This window comes from Castor canadensis, chromosome 6 (genome assembly GCF_047511655.1).
Source record: "Castor canadensis chromosome 6, mCasCan1.hap1v2, whole genome shotgun sequence".
NCBI classification, from domain to species: domain Eukaryota; kingdom Metazoa; phylum Chordata; class Mammalia; order Rodentia; family Castoridae; genus Castor; species Castor canadensis.
In genome coordinates, this window is record NC_133391.1 from 2,460,112 (window position 1) to 2,482,842 (window position 22,731).

At 56.0% G+C, this 22,731-nt stretch overlaps 1 protein-coding gene across 2 annotated transcripts in view; it reads left to right on the plus strand.

Annotated features, from left to right (window-relative positions):
* Window positions 1–22,731, plus strand: part of Sdk1 (sidekick cell adhesion molecule 1) — a 744,195-nt gene that overhangs the window by 673,560 nt on the left and 47,904 nt on the right. For both annotated transcript variants that reach the window (XM_074075462.1, XM_074075461.1), the window contains 5 exons: window positions 293–396; window positions 3,021–3,091; window positions 11,925–12,060; window positions 12,955–13,014; window positions 15,801–15,902. In XM_074075462.1, coding sequence (XP_073931563.1) covers window positions 293–396; window positions 3,021–3,091; window positions 11,925–12,060; window positions 12,955–13,014; window positions 15,801–15,902 — 473 coding nt within the window. The remainder of the gene's footprint in view (window positions 1–292; window positions 397–3,020; window positions 3,092–11,924; window positions 12,061–12,954; window positions 13,015–15,800; window positions 15,903–22,731) is intronic.

The following is a 22,731-nucleotide window of genomic DNA, read 5'->3' on the forward strand; positions in this document are numbered from 1 at the left end:
GTCAAAACTGTGTGTCCATCCATCATCCCCACCCAGCTCTGCACATCCCTCAGGGAATGAAGACTTTCCAGGGTGTTAGCGGGTCCAAACAGACCTCGCGTCCCTTAAAGGCCCTGTCACTGCAGCTGGAAGTGGCTTAATGCAGACCCCAAAACACTTCCGAGCTGCCCAGTGGCCCGTCCCGGCTGGCACAGGAGCCTGGCACTCTCGGGGAGAGAAGCTTCCCTGGGAGCACAGCAGGGCAGGACAAGGTGGCAGGTCCCCGGCAGTCACAGGTCTCTCTGCACTCCAGGCTGAGGCCCTTCACCTCCTACAAGCTGCGTCTAAAAGCCACCAACGATATTGGGGACAGTGACTTCAGTTCGGAGACAGAAGCGGTCACCACACTGCAGGACGGTAAGCCATTGCCCAGCGCTGCCTCCGAAGCCGGGACACTTGCTCCGAGACAGAGCTCCCTCTTGTGTGGAGAGCCAGGAAGGCGCTTCCCTTAGTAGCTGAGGCCTGGAGTGCTGTGTGCGCCCTGCGGGCATAAGTCAGGGCTTGGGGCTTCCAGATGGAATGGGACCGTCTCCAGTTGGCCTCCAATCCCCTACTGTCCATTAGAGCCCCAGAAGTTGGACAAGGTTAGTGCCACTAGAAAGAAATGTCAGTGGTGGCGGGGCAGAAGAGCCCCCCACCACGTCTCATTCACGGGCTGCCAGCAGCACAGGTGGGCGATGGGGAGGCAGCTGTCCTCAGAGCGCCAGGTGGGTTTTCCTCCACGTTCTGCCCGAAGAGCCTTTGTAACCGTCAGCGGGCTGGTCCTGCCGGCCGCAGTGAGCCCTGGAGACAGCTCATCAGATGTGGCAGCCAAAGCCTGACCTGTGGGCTGGAAGAGCACTGGCGCTGGGTAACGGGCAGACCCACCCGAAGCCTGAGCTTCTTCGGGGCCTAGTTCACCCAGCGGTGCTTTTAACCACTCCCCACGCAACCCCAGACCTTTGTCTTTGCCACTTAGCTTCCAATGCTGCCATGTTCAGATAAGCATCTTCCAGCTGGCCTCCCCACCACCTCACATCTTCCAAGCTGCTCTTTTCAGAACCTGCAAGTTGCGTTTCTGCTACCCAGGGCCTCCCCTGATCGCAGGGCCTAGGCCCAGGAGTGAAGAGAACCTTTCTTGGCTTCCCAGAAGGGATGATTTCTGCTCAAAGCCAGTAGGTCATGTCTGCTGGGTTTGTGCCCTGGTGAGAGGGGCTTTGAGCCCCCTCTGAGCCCTCCCCACCCCCAGGCAGCCAAGTTCTCAGCAAAGCCAGGCCCGCCCCAGAGAAATGGCTGCACCCACACCCCAACTATTTCCTGTGCGCTAATCCTAGGAGTTTTTTAGAGACCAGAGAAGCAGAGGGGAGGAGAGAAGTCTGCGGAAGACCAGCGCAAGGCTGGGCCCAGTGACTCAGAGGCGCAGGGGCTCTGCAGGGTGCAGGGAGCAGGGTCAGCTCCAGGGAGCTCTGCAGGCTAGATCACTGAAAGCAGGGGCCAATGTCACCTCTAGCCACAAGGAGAGTCTCATTGGAACTGAAGTCCCAACAAGAACTGGAAAGGCATTCATTTTAATCTACATGAACATAATGCAGCTAGAAAGACAGACACACAACAAGCCAGGTGGTGTTACGGTTGTGTTATCTCTGACACACCGAGCACAAGAGTCTATAGGCTCTCTGTGATTTTAGGGAATGAGCTGTTTCTATTCAAAAGACTCTCTAGGCCCTTCTTCATCCTTTGATATTCAAATCAGGGCTTTTACAGACCCTATCTTATCATCTGCCTTTCCTGAGACTGGTAACATGTCTTTGCAGCCCGTTTTGCATTGGGTCTGGGTGGCCTGGTCTCCCCCATGGGCTGGAAATGGACAGGCAGAGTCCAGGACTGCACAGGGAGGGGCTGAGTTACATGGATGCTTACAGCTCTACAGTTTTTGTGGTTGTTTGCAGAACTGGGGATCAAACCCAGGGCCTTGTGCCCACTAGATAAGCGCTCCACCATTGAGCTGCATCTCTTTTCCTTGGTGGTTTTGAGACAGGGTTGTGCAGTGTAGCCCAAGCTCCTACTTCTGCCTCCCCACGTGCTGGCATTACGGGTGTTGCCATCACGCCTGGCTCAACCTTTTCTTAGTAGGGTGAGTCCTTATTGGCCTGAGGATGTTGGGAGCCCTTGCCTTGTTGCTGGCTGGTCTGAGGGGCTGTCAGGAAGCTGGATAATGGCCTACTGTGAGGACAGACCCCAGAGGGTGGAGGTCCACCTGTGTGGGGGGCAGCTGAGAACTGGGGCGTGGGTGAAGGTGAGATTGACACGTCCAGAGGAGAATCACAAAGAAGAGACCCAGGAACAATGAGTGAGCTGAGGGAGTGTTCAGGGACACACTTGGGCATGTGGGGAAATGCCCCATATTCCTCAGCTCTGTGAGCATTCACTGCATGGGCCAGCGGGGAGACAGGTCACTGAAGTGTGCAGTGTCCCCACGGTCCAGAGGGAGCAGAGGATGAGAAGAAGGATTCTGCTTCGGCCAGAGGACAGGGCTCACCTCGGGGGCAGAGGTCAAACCAACCTTGTGCCCTCAGAGACCAGAGTGAGCCACTTCAGCTTCCTGGGCTGTGGCCAGCAGCAGCTTCCCCAGAAATCTGTCCCTTTCCCGACAGTCACATTAATTTCAAACCCACTGTGGCCTGGTGTGGCCTCTCTTCTGCTCAGGAGAAGCTCTTACCTAAGGCTATTTGACCTCTACCCCCAAAACATCTGGGAATACAGGAGGGGTTCAGGCAGGGGGATCCCGGGGGCGCTGTGGTTGGAGCGAGTGACCCTCACGCGGGCCACAGTGCAGAACTCTGTCTCAGGGGGCAAAAGCAGGAGTGTCACCTGGTGGCCCCCCTGTGGGATTGGGACTTGGCAGGGAGTATGGAGAAGGTGCCCGTGGGGAGGAAGAGCCAGGGCTCACGGCTGAAAAGCAACAGAACCTTCCTAACCACACTTTCTTCTTGTTGGGCCAGTTCCAGGAGAGCCACCAGGGTGTGTCTCGGCCACACCACACACTACGTCCTCAGTCCTGATCCAGTGGCAGGTAAGAGCTGGGGACCTCCCCATCTGTGAGATGTGCTCTTGCTCTGTGACACATTCATGTGGAGCACTGGTCACAGACCCCAGGCCAGGCCTGTGCCAAGTGTGTGAATGGAACCAGAGAAGCAGCCCAGCAAACAGGGAGGGCAGATGGAGTGAGATGCAGTTTCCAGATTTGCTAGAGGGCACAGCTAGGGAATGACAGCTGGAATCTGCAGGCCTCAGCCCCAGGTCTGGAGTTGCCTGGGTCTAGGCTAGGAGGAGGGAGGAGGCGGATGCTGGGGTCCCCAGACTGGAGCTGCAGGCCCAGGGGACAGATGGTGGTGAGAGCAGAGGCAGAGCCTGTGACTGGGAGGGCGGTCCCTGGTGCTGGAAGGAGACCTGGGAGATGGGGAGGTCCCAGAGGTCACAGGGTGGATGTTCTGAGCTGTGCTCAGGGGGCCGCAGTGAGGCCTGGTTGGCCCAGGAGTAGCTACTGTAAGGTGAGGTGGAGAAGCTGAACTGGGCAGCTTGAGACTCTTCGTGGAGGTTAATGGTGTCATCAAGGAGAATGGCAGGTTTCAATCCAACTCCAGAAATGAAAACTGTGAGGGGGACAGGCCACAGATTGCTGAGAGGGGCAGGTCTGCACCATGGGCCCTGCACTGGCCAGGGGAGGCTGGAAGGGTGTCCGGTGGAAACAAAAAGGACAAGGGCATGAGGCCATCTGGTAACTCACCGTTCCCTTGTTCCTGGGAAGGAGTGCATGCTGGGTAGCAGTGACTTGGCTCTGTAGGCCTGCGACGACAGGCTCAGGATGGACTCAGGTGGGAGTGGCCAGCAGGTATCTGGGCAGAGAGTGAGGGGACCTTTGTGGGCAGGGCAGGCGTACAGTTCCAAGTGACCACACACCAGGATCAGATACCGAGGGCACTGCTGAGATGACAGTCTCTCTGGGGCCCTGGGAGGCAGGAGGAGCTCCGGAGAGTGAAAGTGCCTGTGACCCACTCAGCTAAAGACCAACAACTCCTACCCGGAGTCCTGCTCCCCCTGAAACTGGAGTTTCCAGCTCCAGCCCCAGCTCCAGGGGTCCTACCCAGCATTGGGTGTCCTCTGGGATTGCTGGAGTATAGGGGAGGGGACAGAACTATCCTGGCTCCCTCCTGCCATGATCCAAAGGACAGGGACCAAGGCCTGACCCTGCAGCCTGGTGCTGGGTCACTGTGACCGCAGGAGGCCTCCCTGGATCCTCTAGAAACAGAAGGTCACCAGGCACACTAGATCCCACAGCCATGCTTCAGCTGTGACTTCTTTAGTGGCTGTGCTAGGAGGTGCAGGACACTCCCACTAGAAGTTCAAGGTCCTGAGTGTGTCCCCACCCTCCGTGAGCACTGTCAGGCAAAAGATGGTGGGTGGGTTCTCGCAACTGTGCTAAATCCTACCAGAAAATTAGCGTTTTATTGGTAAACACTGCAAGTGGATGCCAAGCGCTCCTTTTTCCATAAAGGCAGCGAGTGCTCCAGCCAGGATGCACCATCCCCTCCAAACAAGTGCCTGTGGATACCGGGCTGCCAGTCGCAGCGTCCAGCCTCCCAGCAGCGTGGGCGCCAAGCCCCTCCAATGGCGCCGGTCAGCTGTGCAAAGCGGCATGGAGCCATACCGAAAGAACTGGGCCCACGTGTGCCCCAGCTGTACCCCCAGAGCCTAACAGAACACGCCAACTGTGCACCGCACAGAGCAGGAGGGGGTCAGTGCGACATAGTGCAGAAATAAACGCCTGTCAATTGCCGGGCAATTGAAGTGCCATTAAAATTATGACTAATTTAGTAAATCAGAGTGAGTAGAACAAAGGAAAAAGAAACTGTGTTAAATATAGATTTGCTTTGCAAATGAAATGTTTCACCTGTAACCCTTTTTTTGTTTTGTTTTTAGCAATTTACTTAAAAATGCAAACATGGGCTGTAATTTTGGGGCTGCAGACCCACTTAGAAGGCTCCCCTATAGCAGGCTGTCAGCAGGATTCTTCTTGGTGGGATAATTGATCCTTGTTCCGTTCTGTTTGAAATCCTAGGATTTGAACATGCGTCCTAGATGGGGCGGGGATGGGGGCACAGGCAGGGAGTTTCTGGACAGGTCACAGCAATGGAGCTGCTCTTCTAAGCCTTCCACTGGGCCGTTCACATCCGCCGCTCAAAAACACGTCCCTGGCGCCACTCAGACCCCTCTCCGTGGGTCTGGAAGTTGTTTTCTAGCAAGGAAATACTTGAGCAATATCCCGCCTCCTGCCCAGAGCTGTGGGTCAAGGATGGACTCCTTAGGAGTATGTGACAGCTGCCTGGCTAGAAGGGGAGAGGTCTTGGGCTTTGTCCCCACAGACCCTGGGGTTTCTCCCTTCCCTCCACTGGCACGGCCAGGCGTGGTGCACAGGGAGGCCGGTTCCCATGCAGGGTGCTGAGGGCCCGAGGTGAACGAGACAGGTGCAGAACTTGAACTTCCGTTCAGTGCTGTGGGCTCTATCAGGCTCTGTCTTCACCCGTGAAGGCAGCAGAGGGACACCAGCTGTGGTCAGAGGGACAGCTGAATGTATTTTGCAGGACACATGGGCTGCCCAGGTTCAAGGCAGCTTTGGGGCTCTGCTGGCATCCTGGAGGCAGTGTCGGGGAGCGCACAGTACAGCGTGGGCAGGAAGCAAGAGGAAGAGGAAGAGGCCAGGATCCCCCAGTCCCCATCAAGAGCACATCCCCAATGACCTAAGGACCTCCTGCTAGCTCCCACCTCCCAAATAGGCCACTGCGTCCCAACAGTGTCATCTGAGGACCAAGCATCCAGCACAAGGGCCTCTGGGGACATTCATGCAAACCATAGCAGGACCATCCTCCTCGCTGGAGCCCTGCTGCTGGAAGAGGGAGACATTCTGACCCTTGAGGTGTCAGGACTTCCGGTAGAGGTGGCCTTGCCTTCTGTCAGCTGGCTGGCAAATGTGGACCCGGCCGGTGCTGGTGACAGTTGTGCCCGTGGGTGGAGGCAGCCTGGTCTCTTCTCCTTGTGCCTCCACCTTGGCTTGCAATCACTTCAGGTTCAAGCTCAGTGGCCCTCAGCGCACCCCTCCCCCGGCTGCAGGTCTGCGCGCAGGGCTTGGGGACCGCATCTGGTCCCCAGCAAGGACACTTCTGTTTTCCCAACCTTGCAACTTCCTGCTCCGTTGATATTTCTGGTGAATAGAATTCAGTCCTCCCCTCCTCCCCTCGCTGTCACTGTGTCCCTGGCCTGTGTGTCTGCAGAGTGGCAAGTCCTTTCCCCAGAGGCTCAAGTGCCTGCACTGCTGTGGTTTTAATCCAGGACTGTGGGGCAGGCTTTAAAGGTGACCCTGAGTGACAGTGCTGGGCTGGTCCTTATGGGGACCACAGCCCACTCGCCACGCCCCCCCCCCCATCCTGGTTCCAGTCAGCCCAGGTCCCAGATGTGGGAGCACAAGCCATGGTCTTCCCTGGCAGAGCGCCAACATCCCCACTTCCCGCCAGCTCCAGGGAGGTCAGTGCTGGACCCGGTGTCATCTGAGCAGACACAGAGCCTTGAGCAGCCGGAGCAGGCTCTGTGCCGTGCAAAGACACCGTGAGGGATGTATCACCCCGCCTGGACAGCCATCAGGCACCCAGGAGAAGAAGGTCAAAGCCCCCGGGGTCTTGGGTGTCTCTGCTGTCCCTCATCTGGTGAAGGGTCCCTCATCCGGGCATCGCGCCACCCACAGCCCACATGTGACTCTTGCGAGGACACAGAGGGAGCTCGATTCCCACCAGTCCCCTGAGGTTGAGTGCAGGTCGTTTGGAAGTCCATGTGGAGAATTAACCCAGGGCCTGACCACGTCCTGGCTCAGGCCCCAGAACCAAACTCCTTGATTTGGCTTCTCCTCCAGCCCAGTCCCTGCCTCGGCCACCATGGCACTCCCTCCCACATCCCTCAGTCCTATCTAAGGGTCCACACCAGGCACTGTGGCCTCCCTGGGGGCTGCCCTCTCCTGCTCAAAAGGGGTGCTCACGGCACAGACAGCCTTCCTCCATCCATGAGTCACTGATCTGCCGAGGGCAGTGAGCGCTGTCCCTCACTGTACTGCAAGAGAGCTTGGAGACCCTAATGAGTGACCAGGACTGGCTCCCCAAAGGGCAGGGCTTGGAGGTGTCACGCAATTACTCCATAGATCTGCCCTGGGCCTGCGCCATGGGGGGTGTGAGAAGCCGATGCAAAGCCTTCCGGTCTGCAGCCCTCAACCCTGCCCTGGCTCCTTCCCTAGGGGCCACATCTGTGCTGGGCAGGGTGCTGGAAACTTTGGGGCTATCAAAACATCCAAGAAGAGCATTTCTTCCACCTCCTCTATCTTTTCCAAGTTCGGGTTGGGTGCAGAAAAAACACCTTTTCTCACCCTGGCTTCCCAGCTTTCACAGGCACTGTGCGTCTTTTAAGGAAGGGTTAATACGCCTCCGGTTGCAGTGTGGGTTTGAAGGTGGATGCCCTCAGAAAATGGATTTTAACTTAGCCTCCAGCATAGCCGGGAAGAAAGGCAGGACAGTGGAAGTAGCAGGTGGCCCGCAGAGCCCCTGGGGCGAAGCGGATCCATGAGTGTGGGTTTTGTGTTCTGCACACACAGTTTCCATCCCACCTTCCCATCCGTGGTGATAACTACTCACATCTGCCTACATGGTGGTCAGTCACAACACAGCCTGGCTTCTGGCCTTGTCACAAGAAATTCATCTATAGAGCTAAAGAAGCCCCAAACCACCCAGCCACTCTGGGGACACTTGTGCAGGCTCCACAGGATAGAAAGTCTGAATGAGAGCCCTGTGGGCACCCCAGTCTTTCTGAGAGGGTCTGAAATGTCCAGCCTTCCGCGAGGGGTGCAGACCAGGGCTGGGGCGGGAGGCAGGAATAGACGGATGAGGGAAAAAAACTAACGATTGACCCAGGACACTGATGATTTACTGTTGCTGGGGTGCTAAGGAGGTTCCCCAAAGCGACAGTTTTGACATTCAAGTTGGTAGAAAGGGAAGGGAGAAACTTTTTACCCAAGCAAAGACCACAGCACACCCCCAGCCTGCTCCCTGTCAGACTCCTGGGCTCGGCAACCTGGTCCCACCCATCCTTTTTCTGCCAGCTCTGGTCACACCGTTTCTGGTTGCTTTAGGTTTTATTTTGCTTTGCCAATGAGTGTGAAAAGTCCCAGGAGCGTTCCCAGCAGCACACTATTGCAGTGGTCACAGGGCGAGGACAGGAGGCATGGCAGTGCCCAGGGACCTGTTGCACTCTGCTGACTGAGTCTCAGGCACACCCCACGCAGAAGCCCCTGTGGACAGCAGTGCTCTTCGTGTTTTGTGTCACTAGCTCTGTCATTGTGAGGCGATTTTAAGAGCCGTCCCCCGTGAATCGTTCTGTGGAAGGATGGGTGAGAGGGAGGGCAGAAATGGCAAAGGCAATTTGGGCCGCCCAGTTACATTTTCAGAACAGTGATTTCATGGTACAGAGTTAGCTGAGTGTTCCGTGTCTTTGTTGGCTAAACCTGGCAACCCTAAGTGGAGAAAAGCCAAAACTAAAAGGGGCTCACCTGACACCCCGGGCTCTGGCTCACAGCTGTGGCCTGAGAGCACTGTGGCACGCAGCCCACGGCTCGGGGAAGGCAGTTTCCAAATACCTGGCAGTGCCATTCACCTCCGTGACCCACAGCGGACCGCGCGACTCATCAGAGCTAGGGCTGCAACCAACACAAAGCGGTGACACGTGTGACTTGTAGCAGAGTTGGGAGGCCAAGTTGGATGAGCACACTGGGGAAGGGTGAATGTTGGCTGCCAGTCATGGTGTCCCGGATGACTGTCTCTGCCCCAGGACCTGCCTCTGCATCTGGCTCTGACACCCAGCCAACAGGGTCAGGAAGCATCTAGGCCGCAACCTAGCCTCTCTGACGTGGGCCATCAAGATGCAGCAGTCCGGCTAGGCATGGTGGTGCACCCCTCTAATCCCAGCAACTTGGGAAAGCGGGGGGTAGAAGCAGAAAGTTAGAGACTCTACCTCAAAAGCAAGATGGGCATGTAGAGCACTGCTGTAATCCAAGCTACTTGAGAGGTAAAAGAAAGGAGGAGGCTGACTCTGGACCAAAGGACAAGACCCTAGGTAATGGAATGCTGCTGCCTCACGCCTGTAATCCCGCGGCTTGGGAGGCTGAGATTAGGAGGATCACAGTTTAGGCTAGCTTGGGCAAAAGCTTAGCAAGACCGCCATCTCAACCATAGCTGGGTGCAGCGGTGCACGTCTGTTATCCCCAAGCTATGCAGGAGGCTGACGTCGGGAGGATCGAGGTTCCAGGAACAACCTGGGCAGAAAAGTTTGCAAGACCCCATCTCAATGGAAAAAGCTGGGTGTGGTGACACTCACCTGTCACCCCAGCTACAACAGAAAGCATAAAATAGGATTGTGGTCCAGGCCAGCCTGGGTGAAAAGCAAGAGCAAAAGGGGCTGGCGGAGCCACTCAAGTGGTAGAGCACCTGCCTGGCAAGCGAGAGGCCCCAAGTTCCATCCCCGGTACCAGAAAAAACAAAAACCCCTGGCGGGTGGACTCGCGTGTGCAGCTGCTCCTTTTCTCTGACGGGTAACTGTGTGGTGCACCCTTCCTGCATTGGGGGTGCCCACAGAGGAACGGGAGGGGCACATGCACTCCTCTGGCCCCCATACCAGCGTCTGCCACCGCTGACCGTGTCAGTACGCGTGTCCCTGGCTTCCTCAGCATCGGCTAGAGGGTCTGGAGAGCAAAGGAGACCACATGTCCCCAATCTGAGTCTTGGATCAGGAGCAGCTAGAGCTCAAAGAGGAAGGTGTGTCTGAACGCCCCAGTCCTTCCCGTTCAGGTGCAGGGTGGAGGCACTGGAGCAAGTGTGGACAGACAGCGCGTTCCTGGAGCTGGTGTCACAAATTCCCACCCGCTGGGTGGCTGGAAGCAGCTGAGATCTTTTCTCTCAGCTCTAGAAGCCGGGAGTTCAAATCTAGGCGTCGACCACCCTCTGACTACTTCCAGATTCTGCAGTGCGGGCTGGCAGAATGGCGCAAGTGGGAAGAGCGCCCACCTGGCAAACTCAAGGCCCTGAGTTCAAACCCCAGTGCCGCCAAAAAGCAAAACAACATGACAGATTCTGCGGTAGGCGACAGCTGTGGTAGTTCCTTGGTTTGTCAGTGCCTTACTCTGACCTCTGCCACCATCTTCCCGTGACACGCTCCCTGTGCGAACAGGTCCAAATCTCCCTCGTTTATAAAGACACCGGCCCTTGGATTGGGGCGCACAAAGCCAACGATGACTAGCAAAAAGGACCCTGTTTCCAAATAAAGTCACTGTCGCAGGCACCGTCACGGGCTAGGCTTGAACTTGTCTTTTAGGGGGCACGGTTCAACCCACGGCGACAAGGGTCTCTGGCTGCATGGCTGTGGACTCTGTACAGGGAGCGGGACAGTGAAGTAAGGGGCTGGTGACCTCACAGAGTCACTCCTGTAGGGGACGCGGGGAAGTCAGCAGACATCCTGGCCCCAGACAAGGCTGCATGACCTTGGCTTCGTCCACCTTCCTGGTCACAGCCAAGCACTTCCTATCCTTCATCCCTTGTCTGATCCTCCCGGGAGGGCTGACCACACTGTCCAAGCCCCACGCCCAACGGGAGCTCTGGCCTGTGACGCTCTCCAGAAAGCCTGTGTGGAGAGGGGGACTTTCTTGTGCGGAACTGGGTTTGAACTCAGGGCCTCACACTTGCTAGTCAGGTGCTCTGCCACTTGAGCTAGGCCTCCAGCCCTTTGGTTTGTAGTTTGTTTTCAAGGTAGGGTCTTGATACCTTAGCCTGGGGCGGCCTCAAACTCAAGATCACCTTGCCTCTGCCTCCTGGAGTAGCTGGGATTACAGGCTTGCACCACCATGCCCGGCTTTGAACTGGGTTTTGAATGACAAGCACTCACACCCTAAAGTGGATTTGTCCGGGTCCTGCACACTGTGTTTGAAATCTGGTAAGATCTGAGCCTCGGTCTCCTTACCCACCTGTCCTTCCTGCTCTGTGGGAACGAGCACCTGGCCTGTTGGCCCGCCATTCTTATGCCAGCCGATGTGGGAGGAGCCATGAGGACGTCAGCCCAAGGTCAGGATTGGTGGGGCTGAGAGTGACCTGATATGTGGAGGTGTTAGCGAGAAGCTCAGGAAGATGTCACAAGCCTGGCTGGCCAGGGCGGGGCCAGCTGTGGACAAGTGTAAGCCAAGCCACATCCCAGGTTGCACAAGGGTGGAGTTGACCCCACAGTGGGCCTGGCAGGTGCACTCGGGCGTCCTCGCCACCCGGGCCTGGGCCGTGCTATCCAGGCCCGGCTGGAGTCAGACATGGGATAAGGTGGCTGTGTCCCCCAAACATGGAAGCAGCTGCTGCACAGCTCAGCTCTGCACCTGCAAGGTCACATGTGTCCCTGTTCCTCTTCGAGATCTCACCTTTCCTTTTTTTTTAATTTGCTGCATTGGGGTTTGAACTCAGGGCCTTGTACTTACTAGGCGGGTGCTCTATCACTTGAGCCACACCTCCACTCCTTTTGGCTTCAGTTTAGTTTTCAGATAAGGTCTCACACTTTTGCCCAGGGCTGACCTCGGACCTCGATCCTCCCGCTTCTGCCTCCTAAATAGCGGGGATTATAGGTGTGCATCACCACGCCCTGCCTGTTTTTAACAATGGAGAATCATAGACTCAACCTAGTGACCCCCTCACGGGTGGCTAGTTAAACCTGGGCAGTGGCCACCGTACCCTCACACAGGCTGACTTGATTCCGCCATGGCGTGGCTGAGTGTGATGTCTTTGCAGCCTCCCAGGGACGAGAGCCTGAACGGCCTTCTGCAGGGATACAGAATCTACTACCGAGAGCTGGAGGCAGAGGCAGGAGCAGACCCCGAGGCCAAGACGCTCAAGAGCCTCTCAGCCCTCCGCGCGGAGCTCACAGGTGAGCAGACCTCCCTCCCCGGGCCTGGACCAGCCATGGGGACTTGCAGGGGACACAGCTCTGCCCTGGGGACAGGAGCAGGTAGAGCGGAGCCTGAGTGCCATAGACCAAGGGAGGAGCAGGTGCCAGGCCTCCGGGGCCACACTGCTGGGGAAACTGGAGACTGGAGTCCAAGGGCGGACTCCACCTGTGCCCAGTGGCGTCTGTTGCCCCTGGGCTGATCTGTACTGGGCCTGCCACCATCTGCATGGCTCTGCCATAATCCAGCTGCCACCAGTGCAGCTTCTGGAACTGTGGGAAGGCTGTCCCCTCCCACAGCTCCACGCTGACCACGTACGAGTTAACACGTAAGACCTCCACCACCCAATCAGTGCCTTGTCCTTGACCTCCTCGGGTGGGGACAAGGTGGAGAGAGCAGCACCTTCCTGCTCACAGGGGACCTCGGGGGCCCGCCTGTCCAGCACACAGCGAGGCCCTCTGTCCCCACCAGGGCCACCCGCAGAGAACAGCACCTGTGCACGTACCTGCCCTTGACCCCAGCCCCAAGTCGGGAGCGGTGCTGGTCACTGTTGCTGAAAGGATGACTCAGTTGTCACCCACACCCCAAAGGTGTCCCTTGCTGACAAGCAGACAGCGCCTCCTGTCTGGTGCCACACACTTCACATTCACTCCTTTCTGTCGGAGGGGAGTCCACCCCGACTGTCCCCGCTGGGTGTCCTGCTTTTCCTGGAGGAACATGTGCTGCCCCTTCGCCCAGGGAGCCCGCAGAAGCGTGCGGGTGTCCTGGAGCGGGAACGGCGTCCAGAGAGGCTGCACATCCCGTGTCCCTGCCGGGCTCACTTGCAGTAGCCGTTCCCGCACTGACGGCCTCTCTGCTCTGCTTGCCTCTCGTAGCCCAAAGCAACTTCCAGATGGTGAACAGCAGCTCCACGCTGACCACGTACGAGTTAACACGTAAGTGACGCCGCCCGCGGGCAGGCCACCCTGACCTCTCACTGGACCTGGGGAAATCAACTTGGATTAATGGCTCTCATTTCTGGACTTGCCCACCTCAGACCCAGCTCCTCACCATCCCAAAGCCTTCAGGGAACAGAAAGGAGCCTTCCAGAAGCAGAGGGGTCCGCAGTGCTGGGTCAAATCAGGCAGGGTCTTTTTCTTTTTGTTTTTATTTTTCTTCTTTTTTGAGGCGTTCATAGGATTTGAACTCAGGGCCTTGCACTTGCTAGGCAGGCGCTCTACCTTGAGCCACGCCCAGCCCTTTCTGTTTTGGTTATTTGTCAGATGGGGTCCTGTGATTTCTGCCTGGACTGGCCTGAGGCAACGATCCTACTACTTCTACTTTCCTCATAGCCGGGATGACAGGTGTGCACCACCACACTAGGGCTTTTGTTGTTACCGAGATGGGGTCTTGAAAACTTTTTGCCTGGGCTAGACTTGAACCTCCATCCTCTCGATCTCTGCCTGCCCAGTAGCTGGGATTATGGACAGTAGATGCCACACCTAGCTTCTATTTTTTTAAAAAACCAATTGTGTAAAATATACAAAACATAAACTCTGCCACCATTTTTAAGCTGGTGCTCCCCTCACCACCATCCACCTCCATCACTTTTCCATTCCCCCAAACTGAAACACTCCCTGTCAAACACAGACTCCCCATTCCCCTCCCCAGCCCCGCCTACCATCATTTTGTTTTCTGTCTCTATGAACCCAGCGACTCTAAGGACCTCATATAAGAAAACTCATGCACCGTGTGTCCTGTTGTGACTGACTTGTCATTGTCCCTAAGTGTTGCATTCTCAAGGTTCATCCATATTGTACCAGGTGTGGGAACATGCATCTTTTTATGGGCTGAGTAGTATTCCACTGGGCCCACAGACCACAGCCCTCCTCCCTTGGGCTTTAGCCAACCCTGTTACTTCCCCATTGGTTCTTGGCTAGGGATGGGTTTCAAGCCCAGTGAGGATCACATAGTGTCACCTGCTTTGATACAGAGATCTGAAGACAGTGGCCCTGGCAGTGAGTAGCAGGCAGGACCCACCCAGAGCTGTGTTTCCTCCCTGCGCCATGCTGCTTCCCGTCGCGTCACTCATCCAGTGGCTCCTTTGCCCACCCACCCCCACCTACTCCCCAGGTTCACTGCTCCCATACACGGGTTTGTTTTGTGCCAGCCAAGGAGCGAGCTACAGTTAGGAAACCAGCCAGGCCCTATCGTGAGAATTCCCAAGCTGGACATCGCTGCAGGGTTTCAGACCCATGTCCTCTCCTGGCAGGACTCAGAAGCCACATGAGTCCCTAGGTTGAGACCAGCAATCCAGGTCTGTGGGAGTTCAGGAAGCCACTTCCCATGGTCTGCTCATTAATGGGTGCAGCTCCAGCAATACCGAGACTTGGGGAGGCTGAGCCTGGCTCGGCCACGTGGGCATGTTCCCTGAGGCCACGGGTGGAGGACCTTGATGGACTGCTTCCCTGGGGAAGACACGATCTGAGGGCCTGTGTGCACCCAGACTCAGGGCTCAGACACACACACAGGGCCTCAGCAGACACAGAGCGACATTACCACGGGAGAACTGTGGGGAGCGGGTTCTAAGAAGCCTGTGAGAACGTGGTATAAGCACAGCTGTGCTCAGTGATCCGCAGGCTGAGTTTGGCAGGGCCCCAGCCCCAGAAGAGAGGGAGAAAGCAAAATGCAGCACAGCTGCTTTTCCTAAGTTGTTTACGGTCAGAGAAGCAGGACCACAGGTTTCTCTTGTTACAATGACACACCCCTCCCCGAGAACTGCTGCTCCACCTCCTTGTTTACCCCTGGGTATAAAAGACTCTGAAGGAGGGCAGGAGGATTTTTAATGGGAATTTATGATTGGCTGCTGCTGATGCTGTTGCTGGCTGTGTCTCCACAGCTTGCAGCTTTCTGCACCGAGAACTTCATACATAGGCTTTAGAAAAGCTAAGCTAAAGGACAGCTAAAGAGAACATGGGACAGTGCAAGTCTAAGGCAAGAGATTTTAAAGAACAGAACAGAAAGGCTTTAGAAGCCAGGTTTTAAAGAATAGAGGAGAAAAGAAGCAAAGTAGAAAAAGAGTTAAAGAAAAAAGAAGCAATGAGGCTGCTGTGCGTCTCCATCCGAGCGCCCAGCACACCTGGCCCCACCTTTCTGCATGTCTGTCTTCTGTCCTTTGTCCTTTCTGCATCTCCAGACGCCCCCAGTTGGGTCAGTAGGAACAGAGCTTGCGGGAAAGCTCACGTGAGAACCTTCCAAAATGTTTAGGTTGAGGCCTGTTACGCTCACCGTGTCCCTTGGTGCAGTGCCTGTACTCAGCCACCTGTCTATGTAATTCCACACACATGGTTTCCCACACCCCTTCCTTCCAGGACACGGTCAGTAAAAAGTGAAGGACCTATGCTTGCCCACATCTAGGATTAGGACTTTAAAGGTCAAGGCCTTCCTCCATCTGTTGGCACTTCTCAACGAGATGCCCATGGCTGTAATCTAACCCCTCCCTGTGGAGGGCGCTGACTTCTGCCTTTCACCTGAGCACAAGTGGGAGGAGTCTCTTGCTTGATTGACAGCAGGAGGAGGAGGAAGGGATGCGCCCGTGCTGTGATAGGGTGGAGGTGAGCCACCCTAATTCTCCCCCTGCTTCTGCAAGGGCCCTGATTCCTTCCCTGTGGCCACAGAGGGACTTTTCTGGGAATGGAAGCTGGTCCTGCTGTGCGCTGACCCGTGTCCTTTGACCGTGTAGATCTGAAGAAGTACCGGCGCTATGAAGTGGTCATGACCGCCTATAACATCATTGGTGAGAGTCCAGCCAGCGGCCCGGTGGAAGTCTTTGTTGGTGAGGCCGGTAAGCTCCAGGTGTCCCCCCACCCTTCAGCTGGCCAGGGCTCCAGTGACCAGGACAGCCAAGGGCTCAGTGGCCAGCATCTCAGATGCACAGGCCTGTCCTCCCTCCCTGCCCCTGTTGCTGGGGGGTAGAGGCTTCCACGGCATTGCCCGGAGGAGAAGGGGTGACCATGTCTTGTCTCTGTGACCCGTGACTTTCTTCAGTCCCTGGAACCATCGTGTTAATACAACTTAGCTGTGCAGGATTGATGTCACTAACTGGGAATCCCAGTGTGTGGGAAGTGGAACAGAAGTGTGTGGAAAGGTAAATTGCCTGCCTACCCACCCATCCCTCCCTGCTAGGGCAGGTGGCCCAGTGACCAGAGCCACCTGATATCCTGGTCCTTGTACCAGCTCACTCTCTAGGTCTCGCAAAGCCACCTGGCTCTTTGCTTCTGTCCCCTTTAGATAAGATGTGGCCCCTTCATTTGATTCAAAGGACCTTGCTTTAGTGGGGCCCGTGCACAGTGAAACGTAAGGTCGTGTTTTTACTTCTTTAGTTATTTGTGGTGCTGGGGATGGAGCCCAGGCCCTGGGCACAGTACACAGGGCTCTTCCTCTGAGCTGCACCCCTAGCCCACGGTTATGTTTGTAGATCCAACTGTGCTCCTTCTTCCTCCTGCCCAGGTGTTCAGACAGGGAGGCCCTGCCTTTCCAGGCTCGTGTCCTCCTGCAGGTGGTTTTAGATTCCCCAGCATACAGCCTGATTGAGACAGTTGCAGCTTCGGGCTCACACAACTCCCCAGGCCAGAGCCTGGCCATGGTAAAGACACTGAGCAGTCAGAGGTAGAAATGCCTGGGTGACCTCTGGCAGTTTGAGAGGTCATTGTTGTGGGCCATCAGTGGTATTGAACTCCATCTTAGCAGGTGTTTTCTGGATCGGTCAAGAAATATTTGTTCACAGTAACGTCTGGAGCGTGTGTTATTTCTGCCTGTCTTAGCTCAGATCTGTCCTGGGGGTCACTCAGAGCCGTCAGGGTGGGGATGGGCATGGGCCTGGCGACAGAAGAGCTCCCAAGGCAGTGGTACAGTGGATGCTGAAACCGGAGTTTTGGACCCAAGTCCCAAACTCCTGGGACTCCATATGCCAGGTACTGCCCCCCGCCCCTGAGCGCCAAATGAAAAGGCCTGGTGAAGGCAGAGAAAGGTTTATGGCACACACAGCTGGGGACACACCAGGGGAAGAGGCACAGTGAGCCTCAGCCCATCCTCTGCCATCTTCGGGGTGCAGACGTGAGCTGTAGGTTCAAGTAGAGAAAGGACTGGGGGCAGGGGACAAAGGTTACACAGTCCCAGTCACAGATGTGGTCTGGTTGGTCTTGTGCCTGGCAGAGTCAGCAATCTCGGTCAGCAGGTGGTCTGGTCCAGATCTGGGAAGTTATCACCTGGAGTAATCTGATTCCGTTTGAGAGGATTTCTGTGGCTCGAGATGTGAACTGTCCTCACTGGGAGTGTGGCAGCTCCAGGTGATTCTGGTTCCTTGTCATAACAACGTTATCAGTCCTGTCCTTTCTGGAATCCAAGGTGACTGCAAAGAGAAAGGCTGAGAGCAAAGACAGGTACAAAATGGAGGCAGGGATGCCAAACTTCTCCTGTGTTTAGTTAATTTGTGCCCAAGTAAGGAGTCAGTGCTTCTCAGCAAAAGCGTTTTGAGCGCCTCTTACAAAACCACACGGCTGGGTCCCACTGGCCACCAAGGCAGGGGTGGGGTGCAGAGGGAGTGAGTACAAGTGGTCATTTGGGATCCCCTGGCCATCAGCTTCCTCTGCAGGGATGGCAGCCCGGGACCCAGGGGTTGTCTTAGGGATGAGGCAGAAGTCCAATGAGAAGAGCCTCGGCGTAGAGGAGGTAGACCAGCATCAGACTGGGCCTCATGGCGGGGCCATCCAGGTGGCAGTGCGCCTCGACGACAAGCTCTGCTGCGTGCGGGGGAATTCCTCCCTTCCTGGGAGAAAGCATCTCTCTCAGGTGTGGCCAGCGCCCCTTACCTGGCCCCGTGCTGATGGAGTAGGTGGAAGATAAAGACAGGAGTGGTAAGAAGCTATGTTTTGTCCTTCTGCCATAACATGGGAGAGGGATTCAGAGACCCCAGCAGGGGCCATGGCAGCTGGGAGAACAAGGAGGCAGAGGCCCTGGAAAAGGCAGGGGCCATGGCTACAGCGCAGCTCTGAGGGCAAAGAAAGAGCATGGAGCAAGAGCCACCGAAGCCGGGGCCCTGCCTGGCTGTCCACAGGGCCGCAGGGAGTGGGACTTTGAAGGATGGGGGCGGGGACAGGCCCACATGATAAAGTCAGAGCAGAACATTTGAGCAGAAAGAAAGGAAAAACACCCTTCTCGGTGTGCACATTAGCTACACTGGAACAAGAAGACTAAGGTTTGCAGCTAGCAGGTGGGAACCATCTTGCTGTTTGCTCACTCTGAGCTATGTTCTTGTCTGGGCACATGGCCAGACTACATTTCCCAGCCTGCACTGCGGTTGCATGGTCATGTGACCAAGTGTAGCCAATGGGATTCAAGCAGAGGTGACAGGGTGTACTTCCTACAGGAGAGGCACAGGAAGGCCAGGGGCCTTCCCCAGGGTTGTGTCCACCTGCTGATTGGGCTTCTAGGATGCTGAGTCCTAAAGAAGTCCTAAAGCCATGGACTGCAGAACCCAGGTCCAGACAGACCTCAGGGAGTCCCGGAACAGCTGCACTTCACAGGCGTCCTTGCACTGATGTGCCAAGCACGGCTCTAACTAGGGCAGCAAGGAAAACAAGGACAAGGGACAGAACACATCAGTACTTAAGATGCACCAAGTCCAGAGGCAGAGATCAGAGGATCATGGTTCAAGGCCAGCCCGAGCAAAAACTTCATGAGACCCCATCTCAATAAAAGCTGGGCATGGTGGTACATGACTGTCATCCCAGCTGCACAGGAAGCATAAGTAGGATTGCAGTCCAGGCCGGCCCAGGCATGAATGTGAGACCCTGTTTGAGAAATAACTAAAGCAAAGAGGACTGGCGGAGTGGCTCAAGTGGTAGAGCCCCTGCCTGGCAAGTGCCAGGCCCTGAGTTCAAACCCCAGTGCTGCCAAGATATTTATATATATATATGTACACACACGAAGTATCCCTGGTGTTCCTCAATTTGGAGTGCTATATTCTCGTTTTACTTTAATGGACACACATTGCCCCAGCACTTACTGCCACCCTGGCCTGCTTCCTCCTCTCTTGGGTACACATCTCTGCCCCTGAGGTTCTCTGTAGGAGACCCTGCGGCCCCAGAAGGGAACTTTCCCAGGCCTGGCTGGGTGGCCAGGGGACGGTATGGTCAGTTGTCCCTGATGAGAACACAGGTTCAGAGGAGACGTGTCACCGACCCAAGTGTCCACCGCAGGCCCAAGCTGGGGTCTCCCTGTCTCAGCACCCTGAGGACACGCAGCCCTTGCGTGGCTGGGCAAGGCCCTTCCTGATCCGCGCCCCATGTCCTCCTCCTCTCCTCGTGGGTCTTTCAGCTTCATTCTGCCCTCTGGAGTTCCCAGAAGCGGTCGCTCCGTTTGCTCCCATCTGGTCCTTTCCCCCGGTCCTGCGTGACTCTTCGCCCCTCAAATGGTGCACACAATGTCCCATGCTGGCCCCAGCTGTGCGCTTCATCCTCCGTGTCTACACCCGAGAGACCTTTCTGGAAGGACGACACACCAGATGGACATTACCATTGCCGGTGTGTGTCTCACAGCCCAGGTGCCCAGTTTTCACGCGATGGAAGCTATTGCTAGCATGGCGGCTTGTGGTAAACCCTCAGGAAATAAAACACCCCAGGGCAGTTTCTGTTCCCTTATCCAGACGCTTCAGAGCACCCCAAACTAGTCGGCCTGGGGGGGCTCACAGGCTTTTATGAAAACACTTAGCTTCGGTTTCATAAGTACCCATGTGAGGCTGGGTGTGGACCCTTTTCCTGGCTGTGTGACCATGAGCAAGTCACTAAACCACTCTGAGCTCCGCCCTGTAAGTCAGGGAGCAAACTCGGGCTCACATCCCGACTCTGCCCCTAGCCCGTCTGTCCAGTCCACAACAGGAAATTCTAGACTGTGCTGGCCGGGGTGTCACCTGTGTGCATGGATGAACAGGCCCCTGGGCTGGTTCCCCAACATGTCTGGCCCCGGTTCTAGAAGGACGAGAGGTGTAGAGCAGGCGATGTCTGGGTCTCCGGTGGCCCAAATATGCATTATTCTTTTTTGGTGGTGAGGGGCTTGAACTCAGGGCCTCACACTTGCTCGGCAGGCACTCGTACTGCTTGAGCCACTTCACCAGCCCTCTTTGTAATGCGTTTTTTGGGATAGGGTCTCACAAAATTTTTGCCCAAGGCTGGCTTTGAACCGTAATCCTCCTGATCTCTGCCTGCTGAGTAGCTGGGATTACAGGCATGAGCACTGCACCTGGCTCCAAATATGTACCATGCTAATCTGCTTAGGCTCAGGGAGAAAGGAGATTTCTCACTCAGGCGGATTTCCAAGCGTGGGTGTCGGTGAGAGTGACGCGTGGGCAAGAGGCAGAGGCCAGGTCCTGACGGGACCCTGAGAAGCTGCAAGAGTCACGTCAGCTCCTCGCGCTGGTTCACTTTCTGCTGCGAGGAAATGCCAAGTAGTGTGTGGGAAAACTCCGCTGCTCACGTCTCGCAGGTTCGGGGCGTAGGCTCGACTCGGGTCACGGTGATGACATCACCATGGTGCGTGCCAGAGGCCAAGATCACGGGGAGACCAGGAAGGGGGGCGGCTTGTCCTCTGACAACCCTCTCCAGAGAACTGATGGGCCAGAGAGCTACCCAGCCCCGTCCAAGGCACCGCGCCGTGACCTTCCCTTGGGTTCCCTCTTGAATTTTCTTTTCTTAAAGTTAGGATCTAGTCATTGCAGAGGGAGCTGCATTGTGACAATTCCAGATAGGCTGGAATTGTACATAGATTACATCACCCCATCATCTCTCCCCTCGACCCCTCCCCACCCCACTTAAAGCAATTGCAATTATATGTTCTGTTTCATATAGGTATTTGAAGTCACCCTCCCCCGTCCCCAGTTCCCCACACACACCGTACCTGTTTTTCATTATTAATAGCTAAGTCGATGTTCCACGGGGTTTCTCAATGTACCCTTGCTGTGATCTACTTTACTTTGGCTCATTCAACCCCTCCCATTTCTCCCCCTTACCCCTTTACCTCCCACCCCCATTTTCGGCAGCGTTCAGTGCACACCCTGTGTCCTCTTCCTTCACAGGCATATGTTTTACGACATTACTGACGCTCCAGCCTTCTCTCCTCCTCTCCTTCCTTCCCCAAGGTCCTAAAGCAGCTCCACCGTTACACACACGTTCTACATGTGGGTTTGTGTGCGATCAGGCTTGTTTGTGTATGTTTATCCGAACCCTGCGAGGGCACACTTAAACCATATCCAAACCATAGCACTCCTGTGACGGAAAAGCAGAAGAGCTTGGCTACAGCTTCAGGCATGGCTGCATCCGGCACCCTCACAAGCTGTTCCCAAGCTGCCTCACGGGTCCACCTTCCCCTCTTCATCCAGGAGGCCTCAGCTCCCAGCACCGAGACCTTCCCTCCACCCGCATCGCGTGCCGTGGGAACCCAGCCTGGTTCTGCCCTTAGTGGCAAGCCAGTCTCCAGGCTGGTTGCCACAGCCGGTGGCTTGAGGTTCCCAAGGCCAGGGAGGATGTCACCTATACCTGGGCCAATGGCAACGGTACAAGCAACACAAGGAGGTGCTTCTTGGCTGTCACTGTGTTGTGGCCACATTGGCATGGGCTGTGGGAACTCCCGGGTTGGCAGCTTCTGGATGGTCGCGCTTGGGTTTTGCTTGTCTTTGATGCGGGCGTCTCGAGCGAGAGCACAGGCTGCGTTGCTTCTGGGTTGCAGACTCAGAGCCACGGACCGGTTGCCCCAGAGCCCACACTGGCCTTGTCCCTGGTCTTCATGTGGTGTCACTTGTACAGGTGTGGGGCTCTGAGCTGTTTAAGCAGTCCTTACGGGTCATGCTTACCGTGGCTTGTCTTTAATCCGTGGCGTTTACGTGTCGTGTGGCCAAACCTCTGCCTCTCTGCTCAGAAACCTTGCAAACACCCAGGTTTCATTTTTTGCCATTAAAATCTAATTGGCCGGTGTGATGGCACACACCTGTAATCCCAGCGCTCAGGGGGCAGGGGCAGGAGGATCGAGAGTTTGAGGCCAGCCTGGGCTACAAAAAGACAAAAATGAAAACCCTTCAGTGCAGCTGTGTGAATTTCAGCACGTGTTATAAGGAGCTGAGATTTTTCCCCGAGACGCCTCCGAACTGACACTCTCTTCGGGATGTGTCCGGTTGTGTTTTAATCCGTACTTGGTTTGGTCCCGTCTGTACCAGAGCTTTCCGTAGATGTCCTGACCGGTGCCCTGGAACCACAAAGCCTCCGTCCATGTCACTTTCTTGCAGGTGGCTCATATCCAGTAGAGCTTGTGACACTCTTCTTGCTTCCCAAGATTGCGCTGCCATCCTACAAGGTTTGCCATACATTTCGGCGAGCGCTCCGAAAAGCAAATCAATGCTCGTGGGATTTGACGGAAGGTGTCCCCGTCACCAGCTGAGTTAGGGACCCCTGACACCTTCACTCTGCTCCTACTTCCTCCCTGGGCATTGGCTGCTCTCTTCCCATCTCGCTGTGGGGTTGGTGGAGTCCTGGGTTCCATCCGCTCGTGGCTGTGCCAGCGGCTTTTATGACGGTGACTCGGACACCTTGCTGACCTCTCTCTGTGCCATCGTGGCCAGGCTGCCG